Source organism: Salmo salar, chromosome ssa02, assembly GCF_905237065.1.
Source record: "Salmo salar chromosome ssa02, Ssal_v3.1, whole genome shotgun sequence".
NCBI lineage: Eukaryota > Metazoa > Chordata > Actinopteri > Salmoniformes > Salmonidae > Salmo > Salmo salar.
This window is the reverse complement of record NC_059443.1, coordinates 31,413,136-31,435,564: the sequence shown is the minus strand read 5'-3', so window position 1 is coordinate 31,435,564 and position 22,429 is coordinate 31,413,136. Positions and strand designations below refer to the sequence as shown.

Here is a 22,429-nt window from a genome sequence, read left to right as displayed (position 1 = left end):
CATTGTTTTATCTGTGGTTTTACTGCTCCAACCCTCACTGGACTGTGACAACGCTGCCATCTAGTGGTTTGCAAGGGCGTCGCACCAAAACTCCTAAAGAAAATGTATTTGAAATGGTATGATCTGATAGTGCTGATTGAGTTTTAAATAAGCTAATCATACATAATCAGTTGTGGGTACCAATGGACCTTTCAATCCAATGTGAAAGTATGACATACTCAAACACACATTGCAAACACATTTATTTTGTTGTGTTAAGAGGACCGTACAACGATGCCACAAGGCAGATAAGCAGCAGGAAGCCACAAAGCCACTCAATGCCTATAAAAGAATACAGCTACACTTCAAAAAACATAGGAATGCACTACCACCTTATTGCCAGGTAAAAGCTGATCAAGTTTACAATGCAATTTCCCCCTAATGTTGACTGAAGCAGTCAGCCCAGTGCTGGTTATATCAAGTAACCAGACACAAAAAGAGACCACTACACATATTCTACACACACACACACACACACACCTCATTCAAAAGGCACACTTGACTTGTGAATCAAACCAGGGACAGAGATATTTTGTCTCTTAAAATGACTTGGTTTATTTATTTTGCTTCTACACCTGCATTGCTTGCTGTTTGGGGGTTTTAGGCTGGGTTTCTGTATAGCACTTTGAGATATCAGCTGATGTAAGAAGGGCTATATAAATACATTTGATTTGATTTTGAGTGACTCTATGACATGCTGGGATTCACAGATTAAAGGTCTAATCCAATTCAACTGGTTTGTTTATCCAACAGCCCAACAGAAACATCACATGATGTGCATACAGTAAAGCACACATTTGAAACACATTCATATTACCTTCGTAAGGAGAGACCCTCTCAAGTCAATTCCTCCTTGGCTCACTGCTACTGCAGAGGGCATTAAGTGAAGCTAGGTACATATTGTTTTTGTGTCTCTTCAAATCAACTGAGACATTAACTTTTGTCTGAATATTTTATTCATGCACTTCAGGGCAAAGGCCTACTGTAAGTGTTTTAACTGTTGCTCCCATAAGAGCTCCTATTTGTCTCCTCATGTGTCTCATGGGTTATTATGATGTTCAGGACAAAGCTGCTTATGAACCAGGGTTGGGGTCAATTCCTTTTTAATTCAGTGGATTATGATTTTTTTTTTTCTCAATGCTTCTCTATGAGAACATTTTGGAATTGGAATTTTTGTTTATTTTCAGAATTGACTGAATTGAAATGGCCCCAACTCTGGTATAAAAGATACCTGTGTCTCTGGCATACGATAACTGTTTCTCTATTTGGCATAATCTCAACATGCTGTTCATTTTTGTACTTATTTTTTGGTCTTCATGAAAACAGTGAACAGCTCAAACCTTGGAAGGCAATACTTCAGACAAACAGCAAGTGTGACAATAACTTTTTCTATCTCTATGATGTTCAGGACAATGCTGGTTATGAACCAGGGTTGGGGTCAATTCCTTTTTAATTCAGTCCATTATGGAATACAAGTTTTTTTTCTCAATGCTTTATGAGAACATTTTGGAATTGGAATTTTAGTTTACTTTCAAAATTGACTGAATTGAAATGGGAATGGCCCCAACTCTGGTATAAGATACCCATTTCTCTGGTATAATACCTGTTTCTCTGGTATACAATACCTGTTTCTCTCTTCGGCATAATGTCAACAAGCTGTTCATTGTTGTACTTATTTTTTGGTCTTCATGAAAACAGTGAACAGCTCAAACCTTGGAAGGCAATACTTCAGACAAACAGCAAGTGGGACACTAACTTTTTATATCTCTATTTACTGTATAATGGTGCTAAACCATACAATGTTTTCCAACTCTTAAATCTTGTTTTAGGGACCTAGACTACACCAATGTTTTAATCAATATGCCCCTAAGGGGATAAATAATGTTGTACTGAATTGAATACCTCTACTAATCACTCCACTAGAGCAGGTAAACACAGCTGAGTGATCAGAGCCTAGATAAACCCCAGACAAGATAAAGCCCTACTCATACTAAGTCCTTGCCTGTATTTTTAGCACGCTGACCTTTCTCTAAAGTGATTTGGATGAACAGTTGGTTGAGAGGGGACAGGGCAGGGTGGGTGAGGGTGGAGAGGGGTTGGAGGAGCAGGCGGGGCATACACAGAGCCCTGAGGGAGGTGGTGCCCGTCTCTAGCCTGGCCTCTCTCATTTAGCACACTGGTGTGGGGTCAGAGCATAACTCTGGTAGAACTCCGGTAGAACTCCGATTCCGCTACCAGAATCGGTGGAATGGTATCAAATACATCAACACATGGTTTGATGCCATTCCAGTCCCTCCGTTCCAGCCATTATTATGATCCGTCCTCCCCTCAGCAGCCTCCACTGAGTGAGATCCAGGCCTGTATTCATACAGCATCTCAGAGTAGGAGTGCTGAACTATGATCAGTTCAGCCTTTTACTTCATAAGGAATAAGATAACATGGACACTCCTACTCTGAGATGCTTTTTGAATACCGGCCATGGTCAGGTGGGGTTAGGGCCCTTATTCATCAAGCATCTCAGAGTAGGAGTGCTGATCTAAGATCAGTTTAGCCTTTTAGATTATGATGAATAGACAGGGGGGGGACCTGATCCTAGACCTGCACTCTTACTCTGAAATACTGCTTGATACATACAGCTCCTGGTCCAACCCAGCCTGTATAGTCAATGTGGATGGTCAGTGGGGCAGCTCCTGCATGACCTCGTCGGCCAGCTGTGTGATGAGTCGCCAGGCCTCACGGATGTGACGTGACTCGGTGGTGCGGGCGCAGAGGGCGAAGCGCAGCACAAACTGACCAGACAGCAGGCACGGCACCAGGTGGATCTTCCTGCCGTTGTTGATCCTCTTCAGCAAGGTCTCATTAACCTCATTGGAACCCTTTCAGGAGGAAAGGTCAGATAGATAGATAGATAGATTGCATACCAAATAGCACCCTATGTAGTGTACCTTATTCCCTATATAGCCATAGGGCCCTGGTCAAAAGTAGGGCACTATATAGGTAATGGTGTGCCATTTGGGATGTTACAATAGTTTAATACTTAAAAAAAAAAGAAAAGAAATGGATGGCGGCAATGTGAACTATGCATAAGAAGCATAGGTTCCAAAATGTAAACTAAAACAATATAGCATAGACCTAACGAGAAATAGTTTTAGTCTACTCCAGTCCGAAGATCGTTTACAACGGTCTGTTGAACGTTCGATGATCATGTGCTGAACTAACATTCACAGTTGGCTGAATTGTCTTACCTTTAGTCTAAAGCAGACCAGCCCCAAGACGACGTCTGCGCTGATCTCAAAGCGCTGGTCAGCGCGAACCAGGCTCTCAAACTCTTTGGCCAACTCCACATGCTATGAAGGCAGAGAGACAGCCATTCATTCATACTCAGCCAGCCAGTGGTGGAAAAAGTACCCAATTGTTATACTTGAGTAAAAGTAAATATACCTTAATAGAAAACGACTCAAGTAAAAGTCACCCAGTAAAATCCTACTTGAGTAAAAGTGAAAAAGTATTTGGTTTTAAATATACTTAAGTATCAAAAGTAAATGTAATTGCTAAAATATACTTAAGTATTAAAAGTAAAAGTATAAATCATTTCAAATTCCTTTCAGCAAACCAAACGGCATGAATTTATTTTCTTTTTTTTAATTTACGGAGAGCCAGGGGCACACTCCAACACTCAGACATAATTTACAAACAAAGCATTTGTGTTTAGTGACTCAGCCAGATCAGATGCAGTAGGTATGACCAGGGATTTTCTCTTTAAGTGCATGAATTAGACAATTTTTCTGTCCTGCTAAGCACTCAAAATGTAACGAGTACTTTTGGGTGTGAAGGAAAATTTATGGAGTAATAAGTAAACATTTTCTTTAGGAATGTAGAGAAAAAGTTGTCAAAAATATAAATAGTAAAGTAGAGTATAGGTACCCCCAAAAACTACTTAAGTAGTACTTTAAAAATATTTTTGCTTAAGTACCTTACACCACTGCAGACAGCTTTCCACTCAAGTCTGAGGTGCTGCAGATGGAAATGGGTTAAGGTGAACTTCTTGATATGGACGCTAGGTGGCACCCTAGTAACTTAATTTTAATAAATTGTTTTTTTCCTAGAGGGTGGTGTCCTTACAGCAGGTAGCTAGCTGGCTGTTGTAATACACCTTTTTTTTCACGAAATGCTGAAACCATGAATAGTAGCTACATTGTCTTTAATGTTCATTCACCCTTGAGAAGGGCTCCATTCTCATAAAAGGTCAGTATTAGCCCAAAGGCTGGCAGATGGCGATATTGAGTCATTTCAGCTTACTGTCCAAAGATCTACAGTATGCAGCTGGCTATACATTCGTATCCCCCGTGGACCGGTTCGTACATAAAGCATTCTCCATGCAGGCTACAAAGGCATCGATTTCCTCCTTAACTTGATTTAGTGGCGACAAAATGGTGGCTAATGCTACTTCCTGACATTGCGGACAGCGTTCAGACCAATGGTAAACAGTCTGCTGCAACCTGATTGGCTGAACGCGATACGCTACATCCGGGAATTGCAATTAGCCACTCTAGCATTCTGGTGGAAAATGGTGTTTCATAAAGTAAGTATGCATATTTTCCCAGTTTTTGTATGCCTACTCACCATTAAATCAAGTTAAGAAGCAAATTGATGCCTTTGCAGCCTGAATGGAGAATGTTTTATGTATGAACCAGTCCACGGGGGATACGAATGTATAGCCGGTTGCATAGATTCCCTTTGGATGATAAAATTAAACAATTCAATATCGCCACCTGCCGGCCTTTGGTCTAGGTCAGTATGTACTTTTATGTTTGTACAAAGACATCCAGAAATCTGAAGAAAATAACAATTAAATAGTCATCAAACTGTCCAACCTTCCTTGGAGGGAATGCTCAAAGCTAATGCCCTATTCCTATTCCAGCTCACGCTGTTCAAACTCTTATTCACCACAGGATCAAACATGTCATCTATTCACTAATCATCAAAGTACCCTGTGTGTGGCATTGAATGCTTAATGAGAATTGAAACGTATATCATTGCATGTAATCACAATTACACAGTAGTACATCATGATGTACAGTATTTGTAACCAAAGGCTGAGTGAAAACAGCCAGGACAGGACTATTAGTAATAACTCCCAACTCACTCATTAATGAGGCCAAAACTCTGGTCCTAACTGTGATTATTAGCTGACCACTCCACTTCCTCATTCCCAGCCAGTAGGTCACCACCGCTATGAGGTTTAATGGTCCGTGTGTGTCCACTATAATTAACTTACTGTTTGTATGTCTATTCAGAAACTGTATGCTGCTGTACCAAGATGATAAGAAAAGCCCCATACAGAGACATCTGTCATCTGACCTACAGTAGGGCAATGGTCAACTTGTTGAATAGCACTGTTTTGTAAAAAGACAACTGTAGCCTATGTATAATTGATCACAAACATGGCAAATCAAACTTTATTTGCCACATGCGCCGTATACAACAAGTGTAGACTTTACTGTGAAATGCTTACTTACAAGCCCTTAATCAACAGTGCAGTTCATGAAGAAGAAAAATATTTACCAAGCAGGATAAAATAAAAAGTAATAATAAAAAGTAACACAATAAGAATAACAAGGCTATGTACAGGGGGCACCGGTACCAAATCAGTGTGCAGGGGTTCAGGCTAGTTGAGGTAATCTGTACATGTAGGTGGGGGCGAAGTGACTATGCATAGGTAACATACAAACAGCGAGTAGCAGCAGTGTACAAGGGGGGGGTCAACGTAAATTGTCAGGTGGCAATTTTTATGAATTGTTCAGCAGTCTAATGGCTTAGGGGTAGAAGCTGTTGAGGAGCCTTTTGGTCCTAGACTTGGCGCTCCGGTACCGCTTGAGTCTCTGACAATTTTCTGGGCCTTCCTCTGACACCGCCTATTATATAGGTCCTGGATGGCAGGAAGCTTGACCCCAGTGATGTACTGGGCCGTACGCACTACCCTCTGTAGCGCCTTACGGTCAGATGCCGAGCAGTCTCTGCTTTACTGGAGTTTTTCTATCTAATAAAGACAGTAGATGAATGCAGTATGCCTCAGTGTATGGCTGGAGGCCTTGTGTTGCTGCTGCTGTTGTTGCTTCATTTACTGATAAGAGCTAGACAGACACAGACCAGGCTGATTTGATTGACAGACAGAGACAGAGGAAGGGAACCGAAGCTGTTTCTGTGCTTTGCTGTTACCTTACGGATATAGTCCTGAAGGCCTTTGAGCCCATACATCCGGAACACAAACCACATCTTGAGAGAGCGGAACCTTCGGCCCAGTGGAATCTGCCAGTGCTGTGAGGTAGAGGGGGAGACAGGGTGCGGTAGGGGGAGATAGGGTGAGGCAGAGAGGGATAAGTGGGTTAGGGTTAGTGGAGCAAACAGAGTGAACTCATCTGATAGGACATCCAGTGCCACTCTTACACATAGACAGAATATAATGATAATAGATAACCATTCAGCTTACCCTGTAATCTGTGATCATTCCTGTAAATAAACAGATGAGTAATTATACTACTAGCAATTCACAGCCAACATTTTAATTATTAGCATATTATTGAATGTTGTTACCGTCGCTGACCTTTATTCTCTCTCTCCCTTGCCAAAGCAAGTGCAGTAGATAAACAGATCTCTCCCGCTCTACATACAGTAGAAAAGCCCTGTTGCAGTGGTAATAACCTGTCATTTCATTGAGCTGGAACTGGGGGAGCAGTGGCCTTACTGTGAGCAGCCTCTCTCTGTGAGGAGAGGTCGGCCAGTCTTTTGTCTTTGTCAGTCCAATTAAGGAGGAGGAGGCTTCAGTGTTGTGTACAACGGCGTCCTAAATGGCATCCTATTCCCTACATAGTGCACTCTGTACAGTCCTTTGGTGCCCTGGTCAAAGTGGTGCACTATCTAAGGAATAGGGTTCCAATTGGGAGAATACATCTGCATCTAAGATGGGTGACTGTCACTGGCTAACACTGGCAGGCAGCGATGCAACAGGACCATTAGTGGACTATTACAGTGCAAATGTTTTGTTGGGAGGAAGGGAGGGACGTCGGTAATTGAACTGGATTGTTTTAGAGTGACGTGTGTTATTAGGTCAGCGTTTGGACGCCTTATTGTATTAACTCTCTAACACAAGAACACACAAACATACGGTACAACTACAGTACATGAACACACCCATTTGCGCACACACACACTTCCTAGCCATATAAAACATGGGGCTATGGTGGTGAGTATTAGTTTATCAGCAAGCCTAAAGCCAGCAGGATTGTGAGGTGAGCAAGCCGACAGACTCTCAGATCCTTGATGTGATGTACTGGGCTCTCACACTAACACCATTCACATCCCATTACATTACAGGGACTCCAGGCATCATCTGCACTTGATCAAATTAAACCACTATACTGTAAATAGGCTGATGAGACTATTGCTAGATTTACCACATCTAAACCTAATAGATTGGAAATAACACAAAAAAGTGATGTCAATACAGACTATTGTCAGTGCAAAAATATCTACCTGACTCTTGATGATCATGTTTCAGGTATAGAGGATCCATCTTGAAGGCCCCAATGAGATCAGATCTTTTCTTCACCCTATGGACAGACACTGAAACACTTAAACACCCTTACCCTATGAGAGCTCCCACAGAAAACAGAAGGGTAGGCTAAAGGGCGAGGCTTTTTAAGAAAAGCACAGAAAACGGCTCCCCCACATACAGGTGTTCAGTGCTACATTAAGTCTTACAAAAGACGCACATTATTGAAGTAATTTCTCTCTATTTTATTGAAGTATATTCTCTTTTTGTTAACTTATATTGAACAATAATCTAAGGGGACACCCGACAGGGGATGACACAGCAGCAGAAATAATATTTTTGTAAACAATGACTTGGCACAACGTGCGCTCTAGATTTTGTCTCAGAATAAGTTGAAAGAATTCTGGTTTCACAATCAGTTGAGCATGAAATAAGAACGTAAGATCATAAGTGAGACCAGGGTCTCTCAGTTACACATTCACCTGACGTATTGTTACAAACTGTTATAAACCCATAATACCATACTACCATTCATAAACTGAGATGCTACAAGTCATCTTAACTTTATTCCAGTTATTAGAATACACTACAGCGTCATAAAAAAAAAGCAGACAGCTATTTGTGAGCAGACTACATAAGTCTCTCCTTACATAAGTCATTTGCTTTGTTAACGGACTTTGTCATGGCAACTCACCGGGGATGGAAGAGGGCATTGAGCGTTCTATCAACAAGAAATGTTGGGGTTGTTTGTGGGGTGATGAGAGAGGGCAGATGGGATGCCTATTCCCACCCACTCTGTTTAAAGAATGCTTTAAACAGAGAGTAGTGTAGAGTAGTGTAGTCAATAGCCACATTAAGCAACAGTGTAACTAAGGATGGGGAGAATAGAACAGCCTTAGAATTTAGGTTATAGACACGTATACAGTTGCACAGTGTCGTGCTGAGCTCACAAGGCAGTTTAGATTTGAATCAATATTAAAAACCATGTTGAAGCCGCTCCCCTCTCCCCATAGAACAGAAAAGAAACTAAGGGGTCATACAAAATCAACGTGAAAAATATATATTATACAAGTAAAGATTTTACTTAAGGAAGTTGTATGATTTTATTTAAATGACCAGCAGGGAATCTTACAGACTGTCCACCTGGTCAGATAAAACAACCTGTTCAATAATAAAAGGATGTTTCTACAAAGGCTGACTGTCAATCACTTGATAACTTACCACATTGTAGAGCAGTCAAAGTTGACCAACAGCCATTTGTGTGGGTTGAAATTGAAAGAGTCTGCAAACTGAAAGAGATAAGAGTCAGCCATTCAAATCAGCTGATTTTGACGTAAGTGTACAGGTCACCCTCTTAATACACAAGCCATTTTTTTCCATTTAAATGTAGGAAAATCATGGTCTTAGAATATATTTGATTTGTCAAAGACCCTTGCTGCCATCACTAGGTTTGCACTGACTGCAGCTGGCCTACCACCATATCCTTCCCACCTGCCTTCACAGACACAATAAAAGCAGGCAGCAATAAGAGACAATATCAATCAGAGAGGCTCGTGCCCAGTTGTTACCATGCTGACAGACGCAGGAGCCTGCCTATCACTCATATCCTAGCAACCAGCCTCAGCTGCAGAGGGAGCCGGTGTGCCTGCCTGTCATTCAGGTGTGTGTGCGCGGGCGTGTGTGTTCCCGCCTCCTCTACTACATCCCTGCCCCCCAACCCCACTCTCCAACATTGTTTGAACTTGTGTCGCTAATAAACAGTGATATTTCTTTGACGAGGAGAGCAGCAGGATTTTATCTAAAGGTCTGATGATGCCTGAGGAAATGACTTTAGCCTTATCTGTTCTCTCAGTGTGTCACTCCACTCGGCTCGGTTGGAGACGCATGCTATCCAAAAGGCCAACAGATGATTTTCTAATTTCCAATGGATTATTGGGCATATTACTTATTCTAGCACGCTTCCCTCTTGACAGTTACGTTATTATCAAACACAAATTATAATGGGTGTAAATACAAGTATGTTCACTGGCAATTTAACTGGAAGTGTGTGTGTGTGTGTGTGTGTGTGTGTGTGTGTGTGTGTGTGTGTGTGTGTGTGTGTGTGGCTGGTTTCTAACCTCAATGCCGTTCAACAGAGGTCTGAATTCAGGACAGATAAAGGAACTCCCAGCATATGCAGCATCAATGTGCATCCAGATTTTCTCTGCGTTACCTGAGACAAAAATACAAATGCGTAGAACAGAAACATACAGAGCTGGTCCTGAAACATGGCTGTACAGTAGATTCCTATGTCTTTATCAGTCTACAACCATGTGTCGGTGCTAATAGACAGCCTTTAGGAGTATGTTAATAATGCTTTAAGAATCATACTTACATATGGGCCCAAGTTCAGTAATGTGATCAAATGCACATGAGGGAGTGGTCCCAAGAGTAGCACAGAACTAAATGAAAGAACAAAAATCCCCCAAAATTGGAAAAACACAGTCCTTTACATTATATTCATAAGAATGTGTTTGTGGACTGTATTGGACTATTGGTTATTTCTGTTTGACTATTGTCTGGACAATTGATTGTGGCATATTCTTTATAATAAGGGGAAAATGAATGTGTCTAGTCTAAGTGCCAATCTGCCGCCTCAAAGCTTGTCCATGTAAATGGACGTGTGTTCTGTTCTTTACGTAAAAGGGGATGAGTGTGTTCTGTTCTTTACGTAAAAGGGGATGAGTGTGTTCTGTTCTTTACGTAAAAGGGGATGAGTGTGTTCTGTTCTTTACGTAAAAGGGGATGAGTGTGTTCTGTTCTTTACGTAAAAGGGGATGAGTCCTGCAGCCTTGTCTTCATGTATCATTCTCCGGAGGGTCTCTCCCTGGACAGCATACTTGTCTGACTGATCCGTTGGAATCTTCTTCATCCTCACTTCGGCAATCATACCTGCTCGTTCCACCGAGCAATGAGCCTGCTCAAAGAGAGTAGAGCAGAGTTAACACAGGTGACTTCAAGATAGCCAACTATGTCACAACCCAAACAGACCAGATGATATACATGTAGGTCACTTCAAGATAGTGAACAACGTCCGACCAAAGGGAGTAGAGCTCCCAAGATAGCCATAGAGAGAATGATTTGTGTGACTTAAAAGACAGCCAACATCGTCACGGCCACCAGACTTAAGCCAGATCATGCTAATAGGTTATTTTACACCAGTCTAAATGATCATTCTATCTCGGCATATAGTACTGTACATTCTCCCAAAGATGAAATAATGTTTGTAGTCCGTCCAAGTAAGACGTTAAAGGACCAGTTGTACTGTGCAACGTCACTCCTGGAGAAAAGGGCTGTTATCCTCTTCCCCATAAAGGCCAGTGTTGTCCTCGGGGCAGAGCCATAACCTAATCCCATCCTGCTCAGGTCAACAGAGCAGAGCTAGCATGACTGACAAACAGACCCATATCACGAGAAAGGTTTACCAAGAAAAACTTACAAAAGGACTAATTCAAGGCAGAAAGGAGTTGGAGCACGCAAGATTGATTTATTTTAGCTCACTTTAATCCTTTGTAGAGGATGCGAACAGGTGACTGACGTTTTAACGTCAAACTGACGTCTTCCTCAGAGTGAACTGACCATTGCACTTACCTCCTATTTATAGCCTAGTGGCCCATTGAAACACAGTGCTAGAGGCATTACTACAGATCCGGGTTCATTCCCGGGCTGTGCCACAACCAGCCGAGGCCGGGAGTCCCATAGGACGGCACACAATTGGCCCAGCATCGTCTGGGTTAGGGGAGGTTTTGGCTGGTGGGGATTTAATTGGCTCATCGCATTCTAGTGACTCCTTGTGGTGGGCCGGGTGCCTGCGGGCTGATCCCGTAGCCAGCTGAACGGTGTTTCAGCCGACACATTGTTGCGGCTGGCTTCCGGGTTAAACTGGTGGGTGTTAAGTAGAGCGGTTAGACGGGTCATGTTTCGAAGGGCGCATTACCCCACTTTCACCTCTCCCGAGCCGATTGGGGAGTTGCAGTGATGAGACAAGATCGAAAATTGGGGAGAAAAAGGGGGTAAAAAAAAGATACAGTACCAGTCAAGAGTTTGGGCACACCTACTCATTCAAGGGTTTTTCTTTATTTTTACTATTTTCTACGTTGTAGAATAATAGTGAAGACATCAAAACTATGAAAGAACACATATGCAATCACGTAACCAAAAAGTGCTAAATCAAAACATATTTTATACTTGAAATTTTCCAAAGTAGCCACTTTTTGCCTTGACAGCTTTGCACACACTTGGCATTCTCTCAACCAGCTTTATGAGGTAGTCACCTGGAATGCATTTCAATTAACAGGTGTGCCTTGTTAAACGTTAATTTGTGGAATTTCTTTCCTTATTAATGCGTTTGAGCCAATCAGTTGTGTTGTGACAAGGTAGGGGTGGTATACAGAAGAAAGCCCTATTTGGTAAAAGACCAAGTCCATATTATGTCAAGAACAGCTCAAATAAGCAAAGAGAAACGACAGTCCATCATTACTTTAAGACATGAAGGTCAGTCAATGAGGAACATTTCAAGAACTTTGAAAGTTTCCTCAAGTGCAGTCGCAAAAACCATCAAGGGCTATGATGAAACTGGCTCTGACGAGGACCACCACAGGAAAGGAAGACCCAGAGTTAACTCTGCTGCAAAGGATAAGTTCATTAGAGTTACCAGCCTCAGAAATTGCAGTCCAAGTAAATGCTTCACAGAGTTGCTTCACACAAGTAACAGACAGATCTCAACATCAACTGTTCAGAGGAGACTGTGTGAATCAGGCCTTCATGGTCAAATTGCTGCATAGAAACCACTACTAAAGGACACCAATAATAAGAATAGACTTGCTTGGGCTAAGAAACACGCAATAGAAATTAGACCGGTGGAAATCTGTACTTTGGTCTGAATTTGAGATTTTTGGCTCCAACCATTGTGTCTGTGACAGAGTAGGTAAACGGATGATCTCTGCATGTGTGGTTCCCACCGTGAAGCATGGAGGAGGAGGTGTGATGGTGCTTTGCTGGTGACACTGTCAGTGATTTATTTACAATTCAAGGCACACTTAACAAGCATGGCTACCACAGCATTCTGAGCGATACGCCATCCCATCTGGTTTGCGCCTAGTCTGATCATTTGTTTTTCAACAGGACAATGACCCAACACACCGAGGCTGTCACACCCTGATCTGTTTCACTCGTCTTTGTGATTGTCTCCACCCCCCTCCAGGTGTCGCCCATCTTCCCCTGTGTATTTATACCTGTGTTCTCGGTTTGTCTGTTGCCAGTTCGTCAGGCCAACCATAATTTGTGTGTCAGCTCCTGCTTTTCCCCAGTCTCTTTTCTCGTCCTCCTGGTTTTTGACCCTTGTCTGTCCTGACCAATCTGGTTACTACTCCTGCCCAGTAACTAGAATATGCATATAATTATTGGCTTTGGATAGAAAACACCCTAAAGTTTCTAAAACTGTTTGAATGGTGTCTGTGAGTATAACAGAACTCATATGGCAGGCAAAAACCTGAGAAGATTTCATGCAGGAAGTGGCCTGTCTGACAAGGTGTCGTTCTTCTTGTCTCTGTTTATTGAAGAGTGAGGATCTTAGCTGTCCCGTGACACTTCCTACGGCTGCCATAGGCTCTCAGAAGGCGGCAAAATGCTGAATCGTGGCTTTGCAGGCTCTGGCTGAAACAAAGTAGCGCGTTTGGGTAGTGGCTGGTTACAGTACTGTGAGACTCAGGCTCGTGCCCGCGTCGACCGAAAGCTTTGTTTTCTTTCCTCTGTTTAGCTAAATGGACATTCCCGGTCGGAATATTATCGCTTTTTTTACGAGAAAAATGGCATAAAAATGGATTTTAAACAGCGGTTGACATGCTTCGAAGTACGGTAATGGAATATTTAGATTTTTTTTTGTCACGAATTGCGCACGACCCTGATTTACCATTTCGGATAGTTTCTGGAACGCACGAACAAAACACCGCTATTCGGATATAACGATGGATTATTTTGGACCAAACCAACATTTGTTATTGAAGTAGCAGTCCTGGGAGTGCATTCTGACGAAGACAACAAAAGGTAATCAAACTTTTGTAATAGTAAATCTGATATTGGTGAGTGCTAAACTTGCCGGGTGTCTAAATAGCTAGCCCGTGATGGCTGGGCTATGTACTTAGAATATTGCAAAATGTGCTTTCACCAAAAAGCTATTTTAAAATCGGACATATCGAGTGCATAGAGGAGTTCTGTATCTATAATTCTTAAAATAATTGTTATGCTTTTTGTGAACGTTTATCGTGAGTAATTTAGTAAATTGTTAGTGAATTCGCCGGAAGTTTGCGGGGGGTATGCTAGTTCTGAACGTCACATGCTAATGTAAAAAGCTGTTTTTTGATATAAATATGAACTTGATTGAACAAAACATGCATGTATTGTATAACATAATGTCCTAGGGTTGTCATCTGATGAAGATCATCAAAGGTTAGTGCTGCATTTAGCTGTCTTCTGGGTTTTTGTGACATTATATGCTAGCTTGAAAAATGGGTGTCTGATTATTTCTGGCTTGGTACTCTGCTGACATAATCTAATGTTTTGCTTTCGTTGTAAAGCCTTTTTGAAATCGGACAGTGTGGTTAGATTAACGTGAGTCTTGTCTTTAAATAGCTGTAAAATAGTCATATGTTTGAGAAATTGAAGTAATAGGATTTTTAAGGTATTTGAAAATCGCGCCACTGGATTAGACTGGCTGTTGCGTAGGTGGGACGAATTCGTCCCGCCTGCCCTAGAGAGGTTAACACTTTTTTGGTTACTACATGATTCCATATGTGTTATTTCATAGTTTTGATGTCTTCACTATTATTCTATAATGTAGAAAATAGTAAAAATAAAGAAAAACCCTTGAATGAGTAGGTGTCCAAACTTTTGACTGGTAGTGTAAATAAAATTAAAATAAACAATATAAAAACAATTATAATGATAATATATTTCAAGGTAAATGGCAAATTATAGCGCAAAGTAATAGAAATAATAATGTGCATTTGAGCATGTACAGTACATGATATTTGTAACGCCACAATTAATGAAGCTTTGATTAACGACATTTATTTTATCATTAGTATTATTTTGTGCTATAATTTGCCATTTACCTTGAAACACATTATCATTATTTTACATTGTTGTGTCTCAATGGGCCACTAGGCTATAAATAGGAGGTAAGTGCAATGGTCAGTTCACTCTGAGGAAGACGTCAGCTTGACGTTGAAACGTCAGTCACCTGTTCGCATCCTATACAAAGGATTAAAGTGAGCTAAAATAAATCAATCTTGCGTGCTCCAACTCCTTTCTGCCTTGAATTAGTCCTTTTGTAAGTTTCTTGCTAATGATTTGTCTACTTTGTTGAGCACCTCTCCTTTTGCTGAAGCACCAACGCACCAATGCGTTGCGGCTCACAGGCCTTCTTCAAGGTGCACAGCAGTGACAGGTGAAATTAATGACCAGAAATTTAAGGGGAGTGCATTCATAAAGTATTGAGACCCCTTCACTTTTTCCACATTTTGTTACATTACAGCCTTATTCTAAAATTGATTAAATCGTTTCTTATTCAATCTACACACGATACCCCATAATGACAAATCAAAAACAGGTTTTTAGAAATGTTTGCAAATGTATTAAAAAATAAAAACTGAAATATCACATTTACATAAGTATTCAGACCCTTTACTCAGTACTTTGTTGAAGCACCTTTGGCAGCGACTACAGCCTCAAATCTTCTTGGGTATGACGCTACAAGCTTGGCACACCTGTATTTGGGGAGATTCTCCCATTCTTATCTTCAGATCCTCTCAAGCGCTGTCAGGTTGGATGGGGAGCGTTGCTGCACGGCTATTTTCAGGTCTCTCCAGAGATGTTGATCGGGCTCTGGCTGGGCCACTCAAGGACATTCAGAAACTTGTCCCGAAGCCACTCCTACGTTGTCTTGGCTGTGTGCTTAGGGTTGTTGTCCTGTTGGAAGGTGAACCTTCACCCCAGTCCTTTGCCTCGCTCTGGAGCAGGTTTTCATCAAGGATCTCTCTGTACTTTGCTCCGTTAATCTTTCACTCGATCCGGACTGTTCTCCCAATCCCTGCCACTGAAAAACATCCCCACAGCATGATGCTGCCACCACCATAGGGATGGTATTGACCAGGTGATGAGCGGTGCCTGGTTTCCTCCAGACGTGACACTTAGCATTCAGGCCAAAGTGTTCAATCTGTTTTTAATCAGACCAGACCATTTGGTTTCTCATGGTCAGAGTCCTTTGGGTGCCTTTTGGCAAACTCCAAGTGGGCTGTCATGTGCCTTTTACTGAGGAGGGGCTTCCATCTGGCCACTCTACCATAAAGGCCTGATTGGTGTCGTGCTGCAGAGATTTTTGTACTTCTGGAAGGTTCTCCCAACTCCACAGAGGAACTCTGGATCTCTGTCAGAGTGACCATAGGGTTCTTGGTCTCCTCCCTGATCAAGGTCCTACTCCCCCGATTGCTCAGTTTGGCCGGGCGGCCAGCTCTAGGAAGAGTCTTGGTGGTTCCAAACTTCTTCCATTTAAGAATGATCGAGGCCACTGTCTTCTTGGGGACCTTCAATGCTGCAGAAATGTTTTGGTACCCTTCCCTGTGCTTCGACACAATCCTGGCTCAGAGCTCATGGCTTAGTTTTTGCCCTGACATGCACTGTCAACTGTGGGACCTTATATGGACAGGTGTGTGCTTTTCCAAATCATGTCCAATCATAGGTGGACTCCAATCAAGTTGTAGAAACCTCTCAAGGATGATCAATGGAAACAGGATGCACCTTAGCTCAATTTAAAGTCACATAGCAAAGGGTTTGAATACTTATGTAAGTAACGTATTTCTGTAAATAAATAAATAAATAAATAAATAAATAAATATATATATATACACACACATACATACATACATACATACACACATATATACACACTTGCAAACATTTAAAACCTGTTTTCGCCTTGTCATTATGGGGTGTAGATGTTTAAATAAATATGTTCCCTCAAATCTAATCAATTTTAGATTAAGGCTGTAACGTAACAAAATGTGGAAAAAGTGAAGGGGTCTGAATACTTTCCAAATGCACTATATATTATATTAAACAATAGATAAAGAGGGACTAATACCCCAAATTATAAAGAGGAAAAAACAAACATTTGTTAATTTTTTCTTAATTATTTTGGAAATTATTCCCTCTTTATTTATTGGTAAATATTGTTAACCAATAGATAAATTAGAAGTCCAAAACGCACCTGCATTACGGCGGGACTGATTGGGTCAAAGTGCTCTATAGTGCTCATCTGGTTTTGTGACCTGACCTGTTCAGGGTAGGAGTAGGATTAATAAGAGCAAGAGTAGAAACCTGACCTGGTCAGAGGAGTAGGCCACCAGTTTGGAGGTAATGCCAGTCTCTGGACGTTGTGGGTCACTGGCCAGGATCATTCTGACCGCCCTGCAGCGGGCAGCTAGGAGAGCCACAAGAGTTGCCTCACTGGCCGTACCCTACAGAAAAACAGACGAATGTAAGTGGGGTGGTTTCGATGACTTCAGTCAAATCAGTAGGCCTTGCAACATGTACATCCTCTACGGTCATAGGGAGGTCCCACGTTCTATAAAAAAAAACAGACTTAACATGTAAAATCTGCGCCACACAAACCTGATGGTTTTCAAATAGCTCTTGTTCTTTGCTAAGGCTATTCATATGCACAGCCACTTAACCAACAAAGCAGTTAAGAAAATAACTAAAAAAAAGAGATAAAAGTAGCAAATAATTAAAGAGCAGCAGTAAAATAACAATTGTGCGGGGGCACTGGTGTCAAGGTAATTGAGACAATATGTACATGTAGGTAGAGTTATTAAAGTGACTATGCATAGATGATAACAGAGAGTACTGCAAATAGTCTGGGTAGTCATTTGATTAGATGTTCAGGAGTCTTATGGCTTGGGGGTAGAAGCTGTTTAGAAGCCTCTTGGACCTAGACTTGGTGCTCTGGTACCGCTTGCCGTGCGGTAGCAGAGAGAACAGTCTATGACTAGGGTGGCTGGAGTCTTTAACAATTTTTAAGGCCTTCCTCTGACACCGCCTGGTATAGAGGTCCTGGATGGCAGGAAGCTTGGCCCCGGTGATGTACTGGGCCGTACGCACTACCCTCTATAGTGCCTTGCGGTCGGAGGCCGAGAGGTTGCCATACCAGGCAGTGATGCAACCCGTCAGGATGCTCTCAATGGTGCAGCTGTAAAACCTTTTGAGGATCTGAGGACCCATGCCAAAGGGGGAGGTGGCATCCATCATTCTTCCATTTAAGAATGATGGAGGCCACTGTGTTCTTGCGGACCTTCAATGCTGCAGACATTTTTGTACCCTTCCCCAGATCTGTGCCTCGGAGCTCTACAGACAATTCTTTCGACCTCATGGCTTGGATATGCACTGTCAACTGTGTTTTTTTCCCCTTCTTCCTTCTAAAACTTGTTTTCACTTTGTCATGATGGGGTATTGTGTGTAGATTGATGAGAAACAAATTATATTTAATGCATTTTAGAATAAGGCTGTAACGTAATAAAATGTGGAAATAGTGAAGGGGTCTGAATACTTTTCGAATGCACTGTACTTTAATTACCTCGTACCCCTGCACATCCACTAGGTACTGGTAGTCCTTGTATATAGACAAGTTATCATTACTCATTATGTATCTATGATGACATGTTTAACTTTCTATTATTTCTCTATGTTCTTTCTCTCTGCTTTGTTGGGAAGGGCCCGTAAGTAAGCATTTCAGTAGTCCACACCTGTTGTTTAGGATGCATGTGACGAATACTATTTGATTTTACAGTATAATAATTTCACTCACAATCATATATGCAAATCTCACTCATTAGCTTCTGTTTGATAAAACTGCTCCTAAATGCATCTCATACTCTTCCAAATGCTCATCTGAACATGGTGCATCATGTGAGATGGCAACTTGTCACGGCTCTCATTAGGCTGGCAACAAGTGAGAGGAGGCCTACAGTGAGGGAAAAAAGTATTTGATCCCCTGCTGATTTTGTACGTTTGCCCACTGACAAAGAAATGATCAGTCTATAATTGTAATGGTAGGTTTATTTGAACAGTGAGAGACAGAATAACAACAAAAGAATCCAGAAAAACGCATGTCAAAAATGTTATAAAATTATTTGCATTTTAATGAGGGAAATAAGTACAGAGCCCAGCTCTGTACACGCTGGGCTGGCAACACGTACTTGTTGCCATAGTGAAGTGCACTTAAAACCCCAGCCACAAACAAAACACCCCTAGGATGAGCCATGCTCCTCGATGGATTCAATAGTGGGCCATTAAATTCTGTCAACCAACTGTGGCTCAGTTGGTCGAGCATGGTGTGTGCAACGCCAGGGTTGTGGGTTCGATTCCCACGGGGGGCCAGTACAAAATTATTATTATTTTTTTAAATGCATGAAATGTATGTATTCACTACTGTAAGTCGCTCTGGATAAGAGCGTCTGCTAAATGACTAAAATGTAAAAAAAAATGTAAATGCAAACCATCTCTCTCTCATGCCTCAGCCACCTCTCCTAGCTCATCCATGGCTGAGACAGTCACCTCAGCTGCTCTGCTGAATCCACAACAATAAATGAACGCTGAATGCTTTACCACACGAAATAAGTACCCACAACCCCAAAACACACACGCCAAACTTTGACTGACATATTAAAAGGCAATTTCCTGCTGTTTATCTGGTGTTGTGAGGCGAAAAATAACCAAAACATATATGGCAGACAAGTTGCTGGCAGTGACAGAATCGTGGGCAGTCAATTGCTTTTCCTATTATTCTAACATCTGCATTGTTTTAAAAAGCAAAGTGGCACGGGCTGTAAATATGGTTGACCCTACTGTGAATGCCATGTGTTCTGTACAAATATTTGATTTATAGTGACTTGGATATCCTTACTTGAAATATGACAAATATCCGACGACATTTTTCATTTAAATTAATTAATTGAGCAATTAAATGTATGTTGTGGCAATGTAGCAATACAACTGTGGAAATAAAAGCAATGCATTGTCTTACCCAAAAGAAATGGTGGGTAGTTTTACCATACCTGGATGACGCCTCCTCCTTGTCCGTGTGTCCCGGCGATGAAGTCTTCTGGCAGCTTGAGCATCTTCCCCAGCCAGTCCATCATGACTGTCTCCAGCTCTGTACACGCTGGGCTGGCAGCCTACAGTAACATGGGGCTAGAAACAGGGTCAACACACAGCTCTGTACACGCTGGGCTGGCAGCCTACAGTAACATGGGGTTAGAAACAGGGTCAACACACAGCTCTGTACACGCTGGGCTGGCAGCCTACAGTAACATGGGGTTAGAGACAGGGTCAACACACAGCTCTGTTCATGCTGGGTTAGAGACAGGGTCAACACACAGCTCTGTACATGCCGGGCTGGCAGCCTAGAGTACTGTGGAGTTATCACACCATTTGGACATGGACCGATATTAGCATTTTTCACGTCAAGGAATTGAATTTGTGCCACAAATGCTAAAACGTAAATATTTGGAAAAAGTGATATGGAATCTTAACCAAAGCATGGATTGCTGTAATACCTTGTCCATAAACTGCTTACAGGGTAAGGAAGCCAACATATAATTTTGTGATGTGGGTGAACTATCCCTTTAATGTCTTAAAATGTTGATACTGTTCAAATCACATTCAAAAGAAAGAGAGAGGATGACAGAAACAGATGACAAGGTCATACATACCCAGGAGAATCCGATGCAACCAATAGCTCCAGACAGCATGTCTGCCAGCATGGCCGGGAAGGAGTTAGCCGTGGGGAAGTAGGCATAGAAGTACGGGCTGTGCCAGTGGGTCACCTAAACACAGAGGAAGAGTCGTGTCAGGTAGCCTAGAGGTTAGAGTCTGGTTCGAATCCCAGGTGTAACCTGACAGAGTAAATCTGACAGGATATGTGCTGGCAATCAGAGGTTTGCTGGTATCAAAATCCTGCTAAATACCATGCCTTGCCATGGTGCCACTGAGCCCTTGAGCAAGGCACTTAACCCCTAAACTGCTCTAGCCCTTGAGCATGGCAGTTAAACTGTTCCAGGCTGAATTCCAGTCTTGTGCGCGTTTGGGGCACCACGCTAGAGGCTGCCAGTGCTCCCGTCTGTCTCCCTTACATGCGTTTCCCATGGTGAGTCATTCACTAGACTAACTGGGCTTATTCCACACTGTTGAATGCAGAGGTGGTAAAGGGAAAAAAAATGTTTTAGAGGGTCAGATTGATAATGGAATAACAGCTTTAGTGTTACAGCTAAGGAAAGGGTTTGGGTTGGGAGTAGGGGGCAGATAGATTGAAACTGGTTTATTTCTCTGGTGGTGAGATTATTGATGTGAGGTTAGGCATTCATTTAAAGTCTTTGAACTTTGCTATGTGAAAGGCCACAGAATGCAGGGAATTTTACAACCATTTGCAAAAACAACTACATGGCTGATACGTGTCATATGCTAACCGATCGCTGCAGCTGTACATAGTCCATCTGTAAATTGCCCACCCAATCTACCTACCTCATCCCCATACTGTTTATTTCTTTTTCTGCTCTTTTGCACACCAGTATTTCTATTTGCACATCATCATATGCTCATTTATCACTCCAGTGTTAATCTGCTAAATTGTAATTATTCGCTCCTATGGCCTACCTCCTCATGCCTTTTGCACACACTGTATATATACTTTCTATTTTTCTACTGTGTCATTGACTTGTTTATTGTGTTATAGGCTTGTTTATTGTTTACTCCATGTGTAACTCTGCGTTGTTGTCTGTGTCACACTGCTTTGCTTTATCTTGGCCAGGTTGCAATTGTAAATGAGAACGTGTTCTCAACTTGCCTACCTGGTTAAATAAAGGTGAAATAAATAATAATAAAAAATATATATACAGTTAATGAGCTTTCATTAACTGATTTCTCAGTACAACCAACAAAGGAACACTGTCTCATTAACAGAACTTTCAACACTGAAGCTCCTTACTGTACATCTTCTGAATGATCACTAAACAACAGTCAACAGACCAGAAGTTTATACAGATATTGTGATAATGCCTCCCCATAACTTAGCGGTTAGTGACTGTGTGCATTGAGTGTTGTGTATGTTCTCATGATCTCATGTTCAATGCAGCCGGATGCCACTGGGTAAACAGCGCATTGGTATCATCAATATTATCATATTTAATTCTGAACTTTTCACTGACGAAATTTGGGAGAAAGCAGATCTCCAATAACAGAGTACCTGACCTATAGCAAGTTATGAATACCTTATGTATGCCACCTTCAAGTAAATTGTTACCATCATGTTACAGCTGTAATCAGCCTTCAATCAATAGTCACCTCATCTATAATAATCTTGGCCGCCTACCCCAGGCATGATGACCCTCTCAATGTCTTTGACCACGTCCTCGTAGGTGTCAGGCTCCTCAGGGGCCTCCTCAGGGATGAGGGACCGCAGGTACCCAGGCTCCACGTTGGGGTACACCGTCCTCTGCTCGATGTTCTCCAGGTAACCTGCTATCAAGTCTACCATCTCCTTCCCTCTCCTCCGGAACTCTGTAGTGTCCATTGTACAACTGGAACAGACAAATATCCCACTTCATTGTCCCAACCTTCACTAACAGTCCTACACACTTAATCCCCACCAACTCAAATCACTGGTAAGAACCTGATTGTGCTCCCGCACACACGATTTAGCATAACGGATTATAAAGGGAAAGCTAGCCACATTGTGACAAAGACACC

At 42.0% G+C, this 22,429-nt stretch overlaps 1 protein-coding gene across 1 annotated transcript; it reads right to left on the bottom strand.

The window, feature by feature from the left end:
• Positions 1 to 231: 231 nt before the first annotated feature.
• On the bottom strand, positions 232 to 22,297 carry LOC106579919 (aromatic-L-amino-acid decarboxylase). Its single transcript, XM_014160315.2, has 13 exons — positions 22,053 to 22,297; positions 20,398 to 20,511; positions 19,741 to 19,860; positions 17,011 to 17,145; positions 10,398 to 10,547; positions 9,966 to 10,032; positions 9,709 to 9,803; positions 8,813 to 8,880; positions 7,573 to 7,649; positions 6,530 to 6,549; positions 6,259 to 6,357; positions 3,285 to 3,386; positions 232 to 2,915 (listed from the first exon to the last, which is right to left on the bottom strand). Exons 1-13 carry the CDS (start codon positions 22,251 to 22,253, stop codon positions 2,715 to 2,717), a joined length of 1,449 nt encoding a protein of 482 aa, XP_014015790.1. The 5' UTR covers positions 22,254 to 22,297; the 3' UTR covers positions 232 to 2,714.
• Between the last annotated feature and the right edge of the window lie 132 nt (positions 22,298 to 22,429).

What these genes read in the sequence shown, in the direction of transcription:
- LOC106579919 (XM_014160315.2), bottom strand. Translation starts at nt 22,253, where the DNA reads ATGGACACTACAGAGTTCCGGAGGAGAGGGAAGGAGATGGTAGACTTG. An exon ending in CTCTGTTGAACGGCATTGAG is followed by an intron (nt 8,881 to 9,708) that starts GTTAGAAACCAG and finishes TATCTCTTTCAG; the next exon opens with TTTGCAGACTCTTTCAATTT. An exon ending in TTCAGGACTATATCCGTAAG is followed by an intron (nt 3,387 to 6,258) that starts GTAACAGCAAAG and finishes CTGCCTTCATAG; the next exon opens with CATGTGGAGTTGGCCAAAGA.